This window comes from Rhinopithecus bieti, unplaced genomic scaffold (genome assembly GCF_001698545.2).
Source record: "Rhinopithecus bieti isolate Rb0 unplaced genomic scaffold, ASM169854v2 scaffold_15834, whole genome shotgun sequence".
Lineage (NCBI taxonomy): Eukaryota > Metazoa > Chordata > Mammalia > Primates > Cercopithecidae > Rhinopithecus > Rhinopithecus bieti.
This window is the reverse complement of record NW_016808980.1, coordinates 2,624,952-2,643,430: the sequence shown is the minus strand read 5'-3', so window position 1 is coordinate 2,643,430 and position 18,479 is coordinate 2,624,952. Positions and strand designations below refer to the sequence as shown.

General features: G+C 45.3%; 1 protein-coding gene across 3 annotated transcripts in view; it reads left to right on the top strand.

Annotated features, from left to right (window-relative positions):
• Positions 1-18,479, top strand: part of ATP9A (ATPase phospholipid transporting 9A) — a 181,178-nt gene that overhangs the window by 47,648 nt on the left and 115,051 nt on the right. For all 3 annotated transcript variants that reach the window (XR_001888369.1, XM_017888155.1, XM_017888156.1), the window contains exon 4: positions 5,434-5,542. Coding sequence is in view for 2 of the 3 variants with exons in the window: in XM_017888155.1 (XP_017743644.1) it covers positions 5,434-5,542 (109 nt within the window). In the remaining variant the exon portion in view is untranslated. The remainder of the gene's footprint in view (positions 1-5,433; positions 5,543-18,479) is intronic.

Here is an 18,479-nt window from a genome sequence, read left to right as displayed (position 1 = left end):
CGCCTCGGCCTCCCAAAGTGCTGGGATTACAGGCTTGAGCCACCGCGCCCGGCCCTCTCTTTCTTTCTTTCTCGCAATGGCGTGATCTTGGCTCACTGCAGCCTCCACCTCCCGGGTTCAAGTGATTCTCCTGCCTCAGCTCCCCAAGTAGCTGGGATTACAGGCATGTGCCACCATGCCCGGCTAAGTTCTTTATTTTTAGTGGATACGGGGTTTCACCATGTTTACCAGGCTGATCTTGAACTCCTGACCTCGTGATCTGCCTGCCTCAGCCTCCCAAAGTGCTGGGATTAAGGGAATGAACCACCACACCCGGCAGTTATTATTTTTTAAAAATTTATTTCCGGCTGGGTGCGGTGGCTCACACCTGTAATCCCAGCACTTTGGGAGGCTGAGGCGGGCGGATCAGGAGGTCAGGAGATTGAGACCATCCTGGCTAACATGATAAAACCCCATCTCTACTGAAAATACAAAAAAAAATTAGCCGGGCATGGTGGCAGCAGCCTGTAGTCCCAGCTGCTCGAGAGGGTGAGGCAGGAGAATGGTGTAAACCCGGGAGGCGGAGCTTGCAGTGAGCAGAGATTGCGCCACTGCACTGCAGCCTGGGCGACGAGACTCTGTTTCAAAAAAAAAAAAAAAAAAATTTCCACTGAGGCCTTCTCTGCCCCTACTCCCACCTCTGCTGTCTCCTAATTGACTGGCCTGTTTTCCCTTTGACTGTAGCTTAAGATAGAAGCCAGGCAGGTTAATAACTTGATTCTAGGTTTTGGCAGTTGGTCTCCACATTGTAGGCCCTTTTGTAGTCAGCTTTTCCTGTGATGGCTAAGTTGGGGGATATTCGTCTTGTATTTCTGCCTCTCTTTCTAAGAACTACAGAAGAAAGGGTTTGGGGTGAAAAACAAATTGGCATCTACTTCTAGGTGAACATAGCTGATTTCCTTAATAGATTTTTATGTAGAGTGAATTTTCAGTTCTGGCTAGAACACATTTTGAAATGTCTTCTAACCACTCCGAAAGTTGCCTCATTTCAAACCCAGCTCTTAAGTCCAGTGGTTCTGAATGAGGGCTGCGGAGCCAAGTGGTTGGGTTTAGCTCTTTTTTTTTTTTTTTTTTTGAGACAGTCTTGCTCTGTCGCCCAGGCTGGAGTGCAGTGGCGAGATCTCAGCTCACTGTAACTTCCTCCTTTTAGGTTCAAGCGATTCTCCTGCCTCAGCCTTGTGAGGAGCTGGGATTACAGGTGCTCACCACACCTGGCTAATTTTGTATTTTAATAGAGACGGGGTTTCACCACGTTGGCCAGGCTGATCTTGAACTCCTGACCTCAGGTGATCCACCCACCTCGGCCTCCCAAAGTGCTGGGATTACAGGTGTAGCCACCATGGCTGACCGTGTTTAGTTCTTAATTGCACTCTGTGAAGTCATGTAATTTGAATCAAGCCTACTTTTCTGAGCCTCAGTTTTGTCATCTGTAAAAAGGAACCATCCTTTCTACTGCTTTGGTTTGTTGGGAAGTTTAAATGAATTACTGCAAGTAAAATGCTTCATGTGGCTGTATACAATTCTCAGGAAACATTCTCATTTTAATTTTTAAATTCTGCCACTAATGATGTGTCTTTCATTGTTTGATTAAGTTTTAGCTTTTTAATTTTTTTTCCCCTAAGACAGGGTCTCATTCTGTCGCCCATGCTGGAGTTCTGTGGCTCGAGTTCGGCTCACTGCAACCTCCGCCTCCTGGGCTCAGTCAGTCCTCCTGCCTCAACCTCCCGAGTAGCTGGGACCACAGCATGAGCCACCATGCCTGGCTAATTTTTTGTATTTTTAGTAGAGACAGGGTTTCACCACGTTAGCCAGGATGGTCTTGATCTTCTGACCTTGTGATCTACCCGCCTCGGCCTCCCAAAGTGCTGGGATTACAGGCGTGAGCCACTGTGCCTGGTCAAAAATTTTTTTCTTGTACTAATATGTTAGGGGAGAAGTAACTCAGGAGAGCAGAAATAATCTATAACATTATATGATGACCAAATAAATGTAGGGTGTTTTTGTTATTGAGATATAATCTATATGCCGTAAAATACACAGATCTTCAGTTTTCAATTCATTGAGTTTTGACATTTGTCAGCCCCCACATAAATACCACCTCAATCAAGATATGGAACATTTCCATCTCCCCAGGAAGTTCCCCAGTGCCACCCCACCTGCCCCCACTACCCCAGGCAACTGCTTTTCTGATTTCTGTCTCCCATAGATTAGCTTTGCTTGAGTAAATTTATTTTTGATGTACAACTTTACAAAAGAGGCTCGCACTTTCAGAGTTGCTTGTCTGTGAGTTGTCACTGCCTGTGATTCTTCACCAGCTCAGACAGCTGTCTCCTTCAACCGTCCCCCTTCCCCCACCCACTAAAGCTTCTTTCTAAATATCTGTGAATGGATATTAAGGACCTCCTAAATTGGATGGTTGGAATTTATTCCTGGACTAAATATGCATCTCTTTGTGAAGCAATTTCTAATCTAAGGCATGGCGTGGCCCCTAGGATTACTGAGAACTGTGTGTGTATGTGTGGGGGGAGACATGATAGTTTAGGAGGTGGTGTTTATTTGCAGCAGGGAGGTTAGTGAGCGGCTCCTGTCCTTGTATGAGCACACACTTTCCATGAACATCAGTGGGATTTAGCCAGGCCCACGCAGAGAGAAATAGAAACTAGAACATTCGAAAAAACAAACAACAACAAAAACTTGGGTTTTGGCACAGAACAACCAAATAGCAGCATGGTGAAGGGGGCCGCTCTGCACGCCGGGTCTGTGTTCCTCGTAGAACAGGTTTTCTCTCACTCACTATGTGGTCTGGTTATGCTTTGATTCTGAAATGTACCAGTTTCTTTTGGCTGCAGTGTGTACTTTACATCTGATTGGAAACAGGAGTAATCCTTTGATTGTAAAGATGTATGGGTGTTGGGAGGAGTTTCACAAAGCAGCACATCTCTGGATAGATTTACATAAGAGATTTAAAGTCCTTTGAATCGAAGTTAATATATTTCACAGCGTAAACAGTATGAAAGTGAAATTCTCCAAGAACCACAACTGCTAACCCTTGGGTGGTTATGCTGACTGTATTTAAAAAATAACTGTCAGGGCAAGCTTTAAAAGGGATGGGGGAGGAGTGACAAGAAAATGAATGACTGTAAGCACATAAGTAAAATGAATGACTGATTTTGGCTTTATCGATTACAAGAGGAAATAAATCTAGATTGGAAGTGGATTCTGCTATGGGTGACTCCCTCCATCCAACCAGATTTTATGAGTTGGGGTTCCCAACTCCGGGGAAGGTTATGGAAGTTTTAAATTTTTATTAGTTTCTACTTACGCAATTAATGCTTTAGTATAGTTTCCTTATAAAAACTTAAAACAGCTGGGTACGGTGGCCAATGCCTGTAATCCCAGCATTTTGGGGGACTGAGGTGGGTGAATTGTGTGACCTCAGGAATTCAAGATCAGCCTGGGCAACATGGCAAAAACCCATCTCTGCTGGGCATAGTGGCTCACACCTGTAATCCCAGCACTTTGGGAGACCGAGGCAGGTGGATCACCTGAGGTCGGGAGACCAGCCTGGCCAACATGGTGAAACCCTGTCTCTAGTAAAAATACAAAAATTAGCCAGGCATGGTGGTGGGTACCTGTAATACCAGCTACTGGGGAGACTGAGGCAAGAGAATTGCTTGAGCCCGGTAGGCAGAGGTTGCAGTGAGCCGAAATGGCACCACTGCGCTCCATCCTGGGCAACAGAGTGAGACTCTGTAACAACAACAACAAACCATCTCTACCAAAAATACAAAAATAAGCCAGGCATGGTGGCACACGCCTGTGGTCCCAGCTACTCCGGAGGCTGAGGCAGGAGGATCTCTTGAGCCCGGGAGGTGGAGATTGCAGTGAGCCAGGGTCATACTACTGCACTCCAGCCTGGGTGACAGAGCGAGACCCTATCTCAAAATAAACAAACAAAAAAACCCTGTAATCCGAGCACTTTGGGAGGCCGAGGTGGGCGGATCACAAGGTCAAGAGATCGAGACCATCCTGGCTAATATGGTGAAACTCCGTGTCTACTAAAAATACAAAAATTAGCTGGGTGTGGTGGTGTGCGCTCTCTACCAAAAATACAAAAATAAGCCAGGCATGGTGGCACACGCCTGTGGTCCCAGCTACTCCGGAGGCTGAGGCAGGAGGATCTCTTGAGCCCGGGAGGTGGAGATTGCAGTGAGCCAGGGTCATACTACTGCACTCCAGCCTGGGTGACAGAGCGAGACCCTATCTCAAAATAAACAAACAAAAAAACCCTGTAATCCGAGCACTTTGGGAGGCCGAGGTGGGCGGATCACAAGGTCAAGAGATCGAGACCATCCTGGCTAATATGGTGAAACTCCGTGTCTACTAAAAATACAAAAATTAGCTGGGTGTGGTGGTGTGCGCTTGTAGTCCCAGCTACTCGAGAGGCTGAGGCAGGAGAATCACTTGAACCCGGGAGGCGGAGGATGCTGTGAGCCGAGATGGAGCCACTGCACTCCAGCCTAGTGAGAGAGCGAGACTCCAACAAACAAAACAAAAAACTTCAAACATTAGAGATCGACTGAAGCTCCTTTCAGTCCCTCCCTATCTTGATCCTAGTCTCCTTCCCGGCAGAGAAATCTAACCTGTAGTTAAGGAAATTGGAAAACATTTAAGTGTGTAAAATCTTTGTTCCTGTTTATATGGATGGGGTTGCAGTGTATGTCCTGAAAGACTGTTTTTTTCTCCTGGGCTCTGTGAATGCAATGGATGTATCTTATTCTTTTTAACTGTTGCCTGGTGGTCCCTCCTAAGGGCTCCATCCACCTAAGTTTCTCTAGATACAGTGGCAGTAAAGATTAAGATTTCCTACGTTTCAGTTCCCATTTATCACTTAGCAGCTTTATCTCTTTGGGCAAGATTACTCAGCCTCTCTGTGCCTCAGTTTCCTCATCTGCATGGGGAGCTCAGTTACAGGAGCATATCTCAGGGTTGTTGTGAGGATGAAGTGCACTTACAATAGTGCCCAGCACATGGTGGGTGAGAGACAGTGTTAATGGTCACCATCGCTTGCTTGTGGAGGGACAGTTTGAGTGTTCCTGTGTGTGTCACCCTCACCCTGAGGTGGTGAATATGGACGTCCTTGTGCGTGTGTGGCAGCGAGTGTTTCTCTAAGGTAGTGTTTCTCCAGGGTGTGTGTGGGAGTGCATGTTCCCTAAGACAGATTCAGTGAGGGGGGCTTGCAGCGGCATGTACATTTGGAATAACTCACAGGTCCTGCCCCCCTGCCCTCCCAAGTGGCCTCTCGCCTTTTCTGCCCCTGGCACCAGGAGGGGACGGTTGGCTGCAGCAGTTCTCACCGCTTGTAGCAAGGCTTACTGTCGTCTCTCTCTGCAGGGCTTCGTCCTGGCCGTCACTGTCATCCGTGAGGCGGTGGAGGAGATCCGATGCTACGTGCGGGACAAGGAAGTCAACTCCCAGGTCTACAGCCGGCTCACAGCACGAGGTCAGCCTTCTGGCTCCTGGGCCACGGGGTTGCAGCTCAATCACAGGCTGCTGACAGTCAGGGGAGAAGAGTTCAAGGCCCGGGCCGCGGGTGTGGGAATGCCACGTGGCGGAACAGTCACTTGGTTACTCCAGCACCAGGGAGGCCTCCATCTGCCCTGGATGACAGGTTGACAGGATCCCACCAGGCCCCGGCGGCGTCCACAGGCCTCTTGGTGTTGGTCTTGTCAAATAACTTGTGTGTCATCAACCTGGAATTACATTCTGTGCAGGGTCATCCCGGCTGGCTAATCCCTTTCCCTTTCTGCTTCCTGGCTGAAGGAGGGCGCCCCTACTGTTCACATGGGAGTCTGCAAACTGTTTTCAAAGATACTCTTTCTGCAGTGATTACTTTAACATCAAACTGTTGCTACTTTAGTTTTTACAAAGGCAACACATTTAGGTAAATACTGCATCCATGAAGATTTCTTTGAAGGCATTTTGTAAATCCTGGAAATTGAGGGCTGGAGAGTATGGAGTCTGATCCAAAAATAAATGACCAGTTTTTTATGTCAGAGTTATATGTTTTGGGCTCAAAACAAAAAATTGAAATTTTGCCCAGTACAGTGGCTCACGCCTGTAATCCCGCACTTTGGAAGGCTGAGGCGGGTGGATCACCTGAGGTCAGGAGTTCAAGACTAACTTGGCCAACAGGGTGGAAACCCTGTCTCTACTACACATGCAAAAATTAGCCGGACATGGTGGCATTCATCTATAATCCCAGCTACTCCAGAGGCTGAGGCAGGAGAATCACTTGAACCTGGGAGGCGGAGGTTGCAGTGAGCCAAGATCACGCCATTGCACTCCAGCCTGGGTGACAAGAGGGAAACTCCATCTCAAAAAAAAAAAAAAAATTGAAATTGAAATTTTAATAACATTTCCCAGGGATATGAAAATCCTTTCATCATCGACCCCCTCTTGCAAGGTATGTGCATTTTAAATGCTGGAACTTAAAAACTCACTTACACGGTGGAAGAGCCACAGAACAACCCAGCCAGTGTTGACTTCTGTTTCTAATTACAATAGATTTACTGTAAGGTTGCATTCAGAAATGAGAGAATGTTACCTCAAGTTTACTAATCTGGCTAAGGAATGTCTATTCGATTGTCCCGTAAGATTACTGATCCCATTCAAGGATTAATGCTGTTTAAAGAGGTGGAGGGGAATAAAGGCTATGCGTTGCCTTCAGGAAATTGAGAATTTGGAAAGAGATAAGATGGTTAGATGCCAAGGGACTTAGCACCTGAGCCAGGGTCTGAACTGCTGTTGACTGCTTTATGTTTGCAAGGAAGCAGTCAATCCACGGTTTCTTCGGGATTTTCAGTAGAGTTTTCCTTTTGGGAAAAATGTCAGAGGTGTATGTTGTGGGCTAAAAAAAATGCAAATTTTAATTACATTTCCCAAGGGTATGAAAATATTTTGTTCTAGTGTATTTGAATACACTGTCACGGTTGGTGGTCTTAAAAATGTGCAGGTCTCTGGGAGAAGGGGGAATTTCGAGTTGGTAAAGAAATGCTTTATTCATGCTAAACTACTGTATTTAGAACATGTTGCTACCAAAAGAAGAAGAATCAGTGTAATTTTTGCAGAGGCAGGTGGCTTGGGCTTTCCGCGTGAGTAGTCAGAAGACCCTTCTCAAGGGCTTTTTGTGTGTGTGGTTCGTGTATATTAAATCCTCCCTTAATAACATATTCTTACTATAACATTTAAAACGCTTGGCAACCAACAAAAGCCCCATCGGAGAGAGTGCGGTGGATCTCTTTAGAGCTCAAGAGAAGGGGCCTTCGGATTCCATTCATTCATCCATCCAGGATTCGACCCTCCTTTGGTTCTTTTCATATTGCAATTGCTTTTCCCGTGAATGATTTTTCTGCCCTCTGCTGCACACGCCTTCCCAGCCCTTGCTTTAACTTCACTCAGCTCTTGAAAAGGTCCTAAGGAGAATTGGCAGATGGCTCTAGCATTAAAACCTTGTCTTCCTTTGTGGGTCTCCCTTTGTGGCCCGTGGTGTCCATTGTCATGCCAATGCCACTATAGGGAAAACAGAGCACAGTTCTGAATATTAACCCAGACCCTGGCGCTGCAATTTGTTGTGAAAGCCCAACAAAACACTGAAGAAACTGTCAGCTTGGAAAGTGATCGAGGCGAGTTTATTTATTTGATACGCTTTGGGGGGAGGGCCAGGGTAGCAAACCTAAGCTGGGAGATTGCAGGGAAGAGGGAGAAAAAGAAGCCTTTTTTGACTTTCCTGTCAAATTCCTTCATAATATTTCCTTGAGCAAAACTTAACCATCTTCACTTAGTAAGTTCCAAAGCAAAGTGAAATAAGTATGTATATGTATATTCATGATGGACTGTTTTCTTTCTATCACATGAAGTCTTCTTTTTTTTTTTTAAGACGGAGTTTCGCTCTTGTTGCCTAAGCTGGAGTGCAGTGGCACGATATTGGCTCACTGCAACCTCCGCCTCCCGGCTTTAAGCGATTCTCCTGCCTCAGCCTCCTCAGTAGCTGGGATTACAGGCACCTGCCACTGCACCCGGCTAATTTTTTTGGATTTTTAGTAGAGACGGGGTTTCACCATGTTGGCCAGGCTGGTCTCGAACTCCTGACCTCAGGTGATCCACCTACCTCAGCCTCCCAAAGTACTGGGATTACAGGCATGAGCCACCACGCCCAGCCTCACATGAAACCTTAAAATGCACTTTTCAACAGTATTTTGCGGGATGAAAATGTCCAGGAGTCAGAATGCCTTGATCACTAGACTATAGGCCATGGTATTTACCTACTTGCTACATCCTTTTGTGATGAATAGTAATAGCAGTACTTGTATCATTATAGTTAAATTTTAAAATTTGTTTTCGCAATAATTCCTAACTAGCAAAAAATTTGCAAGAATTGTATGGAGAATTCCAGTATGCCCTTAACCCAGATTCATGAAATGTGACATTTCTGATTTGTTTTTTCTAAGACCACCAGAGCGGGCACAAAAGAACCAGCGAGTAGGCAAGGGTAGGAGCAAAACTGCAAATTTATTTTTGGTCACCTAAGGTGTGGGGGGAGAGGTCTGTCGGCCTCCGGCAAAGGAGGCCAAGAGAGTCGCCCTATGGAGCTCTCGGACGGAGTTCCTGATACAGTCCCGACTGGGGGCTGGGAAGTCCGCGCGGGGCGCTGGCCGGGAGCGGCTTTTCTAGGAGTGGGAGGGCAATAGGCGGGGCACGGGCGTGTGGCGGGGGGCGTTCTGCAGGTGCGACCAGGTAAATTTTGGTCTCTTCGGATTGACGTCACCTGGCGTATGCCCGGTTGGTCTGCACCTTCCCGGGCTCCGGCTGCATTTTCGCGCGCGCTGGAAAAGTTGGTGATGAAGAACCCGGAAGTGTGCCATCTTACCTCCGTTCGTCCAAACAATTTCACCACGTTGTTTATTTATTTATTTAGAGACAGGTTCTCACTGTGTCACCCAGGCTGGAGTGCAGTAGTGGGATTTGGACTCACTGCAACCTCCGCCTTCCAGGTTCAAGCAGTCTTCTCACTTCAGCCTCTAAGTAGTTGGGACTGCAGGTGCACACTACCACGCCCTTCTAAATTTCTATTTTTTACTTGTAGGGATGGGCTTTCCATGTTGCCCAGGATGCACAGTTGCGTTTTTTCTTCCCTCTAAACCTCCTCACGCAGGCTGGAGTGCAGTGGTGCCATCTCGGCTCACTGCAACCTCTGCTTCCCGGGTTGAAGTGATTCTCCTGCCTCAGCCTCCTGAGTAGCTGGGATTACACGTGTGGACCACCATGCCCTGCTAATTTTTGTATTTTTAGTAGAGACAGGGTTTCACCATGTTAGCCAGGCTGGTCTTGAACTCCTGACCTCAGGTAGTCTGCCCACTTCAGCCTCCCAAAGTGTTGGGATTACAGGTGTGAGCCACTGCACCCGGCCACAGTTGCTTTTTAATACTTTCTTTCCCCTCATGTCCATATACATATAGGTGTATCTGGGGTCATTGGAGACAAGTTGCAGACATCATTCCCTTTTGTGCCTAAATACTTAAGTGCTTAATTCCTTAAAGGACGTTTCTCTTATATAACATAGTTATGTACAATTACCAAAATCAAAAAAATTGAACATCAGTATATTGCTATTCATTTACAATCCTTTTCAAATTTTTGCCATTTGTCCCTAAAATGTTTTTTGATAGCATTTTTTTCTTAGTTCAGGAATAGACTGGGTTCATCAGTTATAGTTAGTTGTCCTCTCTCCTTGGTCTCCTTTAACCTGGCAGAGTTCCTTGGTTTTCTTTGTCTTTCATGATTTTGACATTTCGAAGAGGACAGGCTGGTTTCAAGCCAGTTACTTTGTATCCTGTCCCTCCATTTGTATTTGTTGGATGTGGCCTCAAAACTAGATTTATTTTTTATTTATTTGTTTGTTTATTTATTGAGATGGAGTCTTGCTGTGCCGCCCAGGCTAGAGTGCAATAGCGTGATCTCAGCTCACTGCAACCTCCACCTCCTGGATTCAAGCAGTTCTCCTTGCCTCAGCCACCCAAGTAGCTGGGATTACGGGTGTGTGCCACCATGCCTGGCTAATTTTTGTATTTTTAATAGAGACGAGGTTTCGCCATATTGGCCAGGCTGGTCAAGTGACCCACCTACCTCGGCCTCCCAAAGGTCTGGGATTACAGGTGTGAGCCACCATGCCTGGCCAGTAACTTTATTTTAAACAGCTGAATTAAAATCCCCATTAATAGGAACTCATTATTGGGAGGAAAAAATGGATGACAGGTTTTTTTTTTTAATTGCTGTTGCTTTGTTTTAGTTGTTTTCAACATTTTAGATCATCTTATTTCAGTCAAGGTTTATCCTTTTTTTTTTTTTTTTTTTTTTTTTTAATTGTAGAGATGGGGTTTCGCCATGTTGCCCAGGCTGGTTTCGAACTCTTGAGCTCAAGTGATCCACCTGCCTCACCCTCCCAAAGTGCTGGGATTGCAGGTGTGAGCCACTGTGCCCAGTCAAGGTATATCTCGAATAACATCAATTGGATTAATTTTCGATGCAACTACCATGGCTTAATAAGATGTATTTGAAGTACTTTGATAATCAAATTAGCTATCCACATGGAAATGACCTTTTAGTCATTATTTTAGGAAATAATTGGTTGGGCACAGTGGCTCATGCCTGTAATCCCAGCACTTTAGGAGGCTGGGGTAGGAGGATTGCTTGAGGCCAGGAGTTGAACACTGCAGTGAGCCATGATCACATTGCTGTACTCTAGACTGGGGGACAGAGCCAGACTCCATCTCTAAAATACACACTACACACACACACACACACACACACACACACACACACACGAGACTTCACCATGTACCAAGTCTATGCTAGGTTTCTGCATCACAGAGATGACCATGAGAGCCTGGGGTCCCAGGAAGTCATAATCCAGTGAGGTATTCAGGCCTGTAAACAGATAATTACAACAAGTGGCATGAGTGTGGTGGTCCTCTTAAGGAATGTCCCCTTTCTGGCCACTGCATTCTGGGTTCTGAGCATCGTTCCCAGGAGTTGAAAGTAGTGGTTCCAAGCTTGCTCTGCCAGGGTTCGGGAGTCCTGCTTCCACCTGGGTAGATCCTTTAAGTTCTCAGTAAATGAATCTAAATCAGGGAACATAATGGCACCTACCTTAGAGGGTTGCTGTAAGTGAAGCTCCTGCATGGGAAGAGCTCAGCATTGTGCCTTGGGACTTGGCATGGTGGAGAGAGGCCAGTGTGGATGGTATTGCAGCAGGCGTTTCTTAAGTGTCAGTGGGTAGATTAATGGAGGTATGAGCCAGGGGTGGTGGAGTCCATCAGAGAATCTGGTGATGTCTTTCCAGAAGAGGTGACCTTCATCTTGAGTCTTAGAGGAGGGAAGAGAGCAGGACTGGCTACATGATTTGTGGGACCCAATGCACATGAACATGTAGGACCCTTATTCGGAAATTATTAAGAATCTCAAGTTGGCAACAGCAGGGCATTAAAGCAAGTACGGGACCCTCCTGAACATGGAACTCAGGCCAGGACCCAGATAGCATGCCATGGTAAAGAGTTCTCCAAAAAGAGCATCGAGTCGAATGCAAGGCTGCAGCCTGTGACAGCTGGGGTGGCAGGCTACAGAACGCAGGTTCCAACACCAGCTTGCTGTTCCCAATTAGGCTATGTTTCCTGAGCCTCTCCCTCCTGGGAGAACAGAAGAAAAGACCACACAGGCCAGTAATAACCTGAGGCGCTGGAAGGGTTGATTCTTTATTTCAAGAATTCATATACAGTACAGGCATGCTGTAGGAAAAAGGTGGCACTGAGCTGTTTGAAAAACTGCTGTTCAAATTAGGAAGCAGGAGAAAAAATGAAGAAAGGCTACCTGCCATCAGCTAGCGAGGTGCTAGATAAGGTTTAATCTGTAGTTTCTTGTTCTTTATTTTTGAGATGGGGTCTCACTCTGTTACCCAGGCTGGAGTGCACTGGCACAGTCACAGTTCACTGCAGTCTCTAATGCCCAGGCTTAAGTGATTCTCTCACCTCAGCCTCCCAAGTAACTGGGACCATAGTTGCAGGTCACTACACCTGGCTAACTTTTTTTTTTTTTGAGACGGAGTCTCGCTCTGTTACCCAAGCTGGAGTGCACTGGCCAGATCTCAGCTCACTGCAAGCTCCGCCTCCCGGGTTCACGCCATTCTCCTGCCTCAGCCTCCCGAGTAGCTGGGACTACAGGCGCCCGCCACCTCGCCCGGCTAGTTTTTTGTATTTTTTAGTAGAGACGGGGTTTCACCATGTTAGCCAGGATGGTCTCGATCTCCTGACCTTGTGATCCGCCTGCCTCGGCCTCCCAAAGTGCTGGGATTACAGGCTTGAGCCACCGCGCCCGGCCTGGCTAACTTTTTAATTCTTTGTAGAGATGAAGTTGCCCAGGCTGGTCTCAAATGATCCTCCTGCCTTGGCTTCCCAAAGTGTAGGGATTACAGGCATGAGCCACCGTGCCCAGCCTAGTCTGTAGTCTTCTAGATAGCCCTGTGAAGGTAGCTTTTATGAGTATGGATGTAGGGAAGGAAAAAATTTCTTTCTCTCACTCATTGCTAGGTTCATGGCTGAGGCCCCTATAACAAAAGAGAGGAAAAGCATCCTGTCTGGGATGATGAGCTAACAAAGGGCAGAGCTGGGATGTGAACGCAGGCTTGTTTGCATGTAAAACCTTAGCCTTTAAATCAAGGTACCTACTATGTGCCAGAAGCTGAGCTCAGCACTTTTGCATATAATATCTCAACAGTTGCTATAGTGTTCAGCCTTAATACATGTGTTACAGAGGTGCTTTTAAGATTTGAGTCATTTTAAAACACATCTCTGAGTCCAAAGAAACATGTCAATCTAGCCTCTTCATTGTCAGATGGACAAACTGGTGAAAACCACATGGGGTAGTGCTTTTGGATAAACACGCATCCTTTTCCTCCTACTTAAAATTCACATTTTATTTTTTATTTTTCTGAGACGGAGTCTTGCTCTGCCGCCCAGGTTGGAGTGCAGTGGCCGGATCTCAGCTCACTGCAAGCTCCGCCTCTCGGGTTTACGCCATTCTCCTGCCTCAGCCTCCTGAGTAGCTGGGACTACAGGCGCCCGCCTCGTCGCCCGGCTAGTTTTTTGTATTTTTTAGTAGAGACGGGGTTTCACCGTATTAGCCAGGATGGTCTCGATCTCCTGACCTTGTGATCCGCCCGTCTCGGCCTCCCAAAGTGCTGGGATTATAGGCTTGAGCCACCGTGCCCGGCCAAAATTCACATTTAAACATCAGAGACTTAAGAGCATTTCTTAGACCTTTATGAATTTTTATGGTTTTAATTATAGAGCTGTCTTCCTAAATTAATAGCATTCAGTGGCACTGGAAATAAAGCCAGAAAGGAGAGGATCTTGGAGATGTAGCAGATCCAGCAAAACTTAGTTTTGTTACTCAGGAGAATTGGGTTGGATTAGAAAAAAATAATTAGTGAAGGAATTATTTCTCTTTGTACTTGCCTTCCCCAAACCAAAAGTTTAATGCGGGTGGGAGGTTGCCTTGATTATCACAGGTGGTGAGGGAAATGGGATTTGCATTTTCACAAGATGAATTCCATGGGTGTTCATACCAGGAATGCTTTCCCAGACTAACTTCTGATCAAGGGCTAAATGAAGCAGGCAGACAATTAGCCTTGAAAGAAGTGCAAACAGAGGCATACTTAACACAATTGCTGATGCTTCTTTCCTGCTGGGGACATCTGGGCAGGCTGACCATAAGTCATAAGCCAAAGGTCTATGCTCTTTTGCATATCTTCAGCTTTCTCCTACATATGTGGTATAAAAAATCGACCTGATATCTTTCCTTTTTCAGTTCTTTCTAGATAGTTCAGCGATGCCCTCTGCTCACTCTTTCTCATTTACAGAATCACTTGTAACCTCAAGGATCTCACATCCATTTGAGGATATATTTTTTCAGTGTAGCACAAAACCCATGTACCATTATCTAGGATTGCAATTAATGTGACTTAAATTTCAAGACCTAAGAATGCACATTTTTCTTTTTTGGAGTTGTATGTCATTGGGGTTAATCAGAAGGTATAATAATGTAGGAAAGGTACATTAATTAAGGGGGAGTTGTTTAGCTAATAATTAACTAAATTGAAACTCTATATTCCTAAACACAAGTACTACTTATGTTTCAAAGTATAAACTCTGTCCAGACATGGGAGAACATTAAGATATGCATTACGATTTTTTTTAAAGAAGAGAATTGTATTGATAGACTTTTCAATGTTACTGCAGCAAAACTGCTGCAAAGATCCTTCACTAAGGACCTCAAAGACAATTCAGTTAACAAAGAACTCCATTCCCAAATTTCCCTTGTCTAAGAGAGCATCAGCAGCTATGAGTGAGTCTTATTTATAACAGATTTTGGCGAATACTTTTTCATACTGCCTGGTGCAGATATAAAGTGTTTTTTTTTTGAGATGGAGTTTCGCTCTTGTTGCCCAGGCTAGAGTGTAATGGTGCGATCTCAGCTGACTGCAACCTCCGCCTCCCAGGTTCAAGCAATTCTCCTGCCTCAGCCTCCCGAGTAGCTGGGATTACAGGCATGCGCCACCATGCCCGGCTAATTTTGTATTTTTAGTAGAGACGATGTTTCTGCACGTCAGTCAGGCTGGTCTCTAACTCCCGACCACAGGTGATCCACTTGCCTCAGCCTCCCAAAGTGCTGGGATTACAGGCCTGAGCCACTGTACCCAGCTCATATATAAAGTTATTTAAGATCCACAAAGTTCAGATTTTCCTTTCAAAGAACTCAATTTCATTTTATTACAAGTAATTGGTGAACTGATCTATTGTTTAATTAAAAAAAAAAACAAACACCAAAAACTCAAACTTGCAAATTGCACTGTTATTCCCAAAAGGTATTTCCCCCCTGTAAGGGTGTTTGTCTGCTTCATCATTTCTGGGCACCATAAACCGGCAAGAGCATTTACATATTTTAAAAGCCACTGTTGGGTATAAACTTGTTACATTTAAACTGCAGCCTTTTTATTTTTTTTTTTAAGTTCCCACTATTTAAATAAAAGCCACCAGGAAGTGGTGGTGATTATTTATAATAATCCTTTCAACTCTTTGCCTGTTTTCAAATAACAGTCTTTTCTTTGGCTTTGGGGAAGGCAGACAACTCTATTTGAATATGAAAATTTCAACTTTAAACCTCTGAACTCTGCTGGGTCTGCAGAGGCGTTTTAATGTCAACCCCAGGAAATGTACACATGAAGCAGAATTTACAACTCATCACTGTCACAGTTAGATTAGAGTGTGAGTTAAAGAGTAATACATTAACCAGGGTTAGTGCATGGAGATTGTTGTTAGAGATCTACAAAAGCAATCAATGTCCTGCATGAACAATGAAAAATACAAGTATAGTTGGAGGTGTTCAGGGTCAAAAAATAGGCCCACACATACTAGTGCCCTGGAATTTATTAAAAAAATTTTTTTTGGTAGGCTGTTCTGCAGTTTGACTGAATTGTCATTTGCTTGTTTCGACTCAAGGGAAACATCTGGTTTCTCCCTGCAATGTAGACAAACTGCTCTTATTCTGAAGTTGTCATCCATGAAAGGCATGGTTTGGGCTCAGTAGGTTTGCTTATGAAAGGCTTGGGGTCCATCGCTACAGAAATAAACAGCTCTAATAATTGGAAGTTTGTTCCCCGTTATAAACTCTGATTGAGAGACGACTTGGGTGAAGTGGCGAAAGCTGAAAGGGATAGATTTATTAGAAGACTTTTAATGATTTAGGATGTGGCAGGCAGAGAATTTTCTGCTTAACTTTTGCAAAAATCTCTTACCTTTTGTAGAATTTCTGCGAATGCATTTAAAAATCTTAGAGCCTCAATTTTGGAGATGGGGTGTTACAGGAAAAGTTCAGAGTTCTGTGGCCTCGGTTCTTAGGACAGAGCCAGGTTTTCCTGCGCACTTTATAAAGAAGGTATTATTGGGAGTTTTTACTAGCCTTCTGGACCAGCTACATAATTTGTGGGACCCAGTGAAAAGTGAAAATGGTGCGGTGGGCGGGGGGGGGCTTGTTCAAAAATTATTAAGATCAGATGGTTAGATCTTGAGTTAAAAAAAAAAAAACTGACAAAGAATTTTAAGACATTAATGGTGAAGCATCGTCCAAGCTGGGAGCCCTGTGTATTGGTCCTTTTTCCATCTTAGGAGTCTCTGGGGAAGATGAGACCAAAACAGAACAATGACAAAAAACCAAGGAGCGCTTGGGAAGTGTGTCTGCCGGTGGCGTGTTGGCAGGGCATTTTCTTCCCTGCCAGATCAACTATAGGGAGAGTTCCTGCCCTTTTTTGAGATTGGTAATAATTGCTATCATTGTGCTGTTTTTTCTTTCTCCTGTTACTTTCTTAGGAAGATAGGAGCCTTTCTGTCAGTTTGCTTCTGTGTATCCTGTTCTTCCCCTTTTTTGCAACAATGTAGAATACTCAGAACAGTGGTTTATGTGAGGTTAGAAATCATGTGTTTTGAGCCCTTTCTACACCCTTACCAATTTTTTCATTCTGGGAGTCAGTTCTAACCACTGAATGCCCAGTGATTCCTCACTTCTAACTTTGGTCTGTCTTTTCTCTTCCTCTTTCTCCCTATCAACTTGAGAGCTCCTTAGAGAGGGACGTTTTAGTCAAATACTGACAGCCAAGCCTAGGGCCTGGCTGGTGGAAAACTCCCAGTAAATATGGGAATGTAAATAACAGTATCTGCTTTATTAAATCTCTTTTCTTCTTGGTGCTTTTTCTCCTTTTCATTCTGGTTTTGTATTTTCTCTCATTACATGCACACACACGCACACGCACACACATACCATGCCCAGCATGAAGGCCCAAACTATATAGATATTTATAATTTAACTTTTTTTTTTTTTTTTTGGAGACGGAGTCTTGCACTGTCGCCCGGAGTACAGTGGCACTGGAGTACAGTGGCACGATCTTGGCTCACTGCAACCTCCTCCACCTTCCAGGTTCAAGTGATTCTCCTGCCTCAGCCTCACAAGTAGCTGGGATTACAGGTGCCTGCCACCACGCCCAGTTAATTTTTTGTATTTTTGGTAGAGACTTGGTTTCACTATGTTGGCCAGCTGGTCTCGAACTCCTGACCTCATGATCCACCTGCCTCAGCCTCCCAAAGTGCTGGGATTACAGGCGTGAGCCACTGCGCCCAGCCTAATTAACTTTTTTGAAAAATAGAGACAGGGTTTTGCCATGCTGCCCAGGCTGGTCTCAAACTCCTGGGCTCAAACAATCCACCCACCTCAGCCTTCCAAAGTGCTAGGATTGGGAGCTACGGTGCCCAGGCAAACTACATATTTTTGATCACCAAAAGAAAAGGCAACATGGGGCAAGAAGTCCCAATTGACAGCACTCTGCAGTGGCTCAACAGAAGGGGAGAGTCTGGGAATCTGTGTTTGTTCAAGCTGCAGATCCGAGGCTCATTCCCCCAAAACACTGAAATGCTAATGAATGACCGTGGCTAAAAAACCCAAGTGACCTCATGATGGTGCGGCTCCTGCTTCCTCCCTTAAAGGAGGAGCAAGAGCCCTGTTGGCTGATGGACAGTCGGGTACAGTAGGTGTGTTTGCGTGAAGGATTGGCCTGCTGGGGTTACTCAGAAACTGCTCTGCAAACACAGAGGATTAAAGGGGTTTTTGTTGAGGCAGAACAGATGGACAGAGAGAGGCAGAGTTCAAATGAATGGATCATAAATCAGGACTCACTTGCAGAAGGGAAAAATCTGGGTCTGGTCACTAAAAAATTGGAGCTAATTTTAATTATTATTATTTTTTCTTGTTAGGAAAGCAACCTTATGCTTAATGGAAAACAATTCATGTGAAAATTTGGAAAATAAATGTGCCAGAGAAAGCCCTGCTGATTCTTTCAGGAGAATCTCCCTGATTTTGTCCTCTGTCCTGCTAACATACACACATGTACATAGGTGATTGTTATTTAATAAGAATGAAAACGTATGCTCTTCTTTGAGTTAGATTTTAAGAGGGAGCCTGTGACTACAGTGTGAAGATCTGAACCCAGGTGTGATCATTTGGGCCAGGCCAGCAACATCAATTTTAGTAATAAAACCAAAGACAGGCCGGGCGCGGTGGCTCAAGCCTGTAATCCCAGCACTTTGGGAGGCCGAGACGGGCGGATCACGAGGTCAGGAGATCGAGACCATCCTGGCTAACACGGTGAAACCCCGTCTCTACTAAAAACTACAAAAAACTAGCCGGGCGACGTGGCGGCGCCTGTAGTCCCGGCTACTCGGGAGGCTAAGACAGGAGAATGGCGTGAACCCGGGAGGCGGAGCTTGCAGTGAGCTGAGATC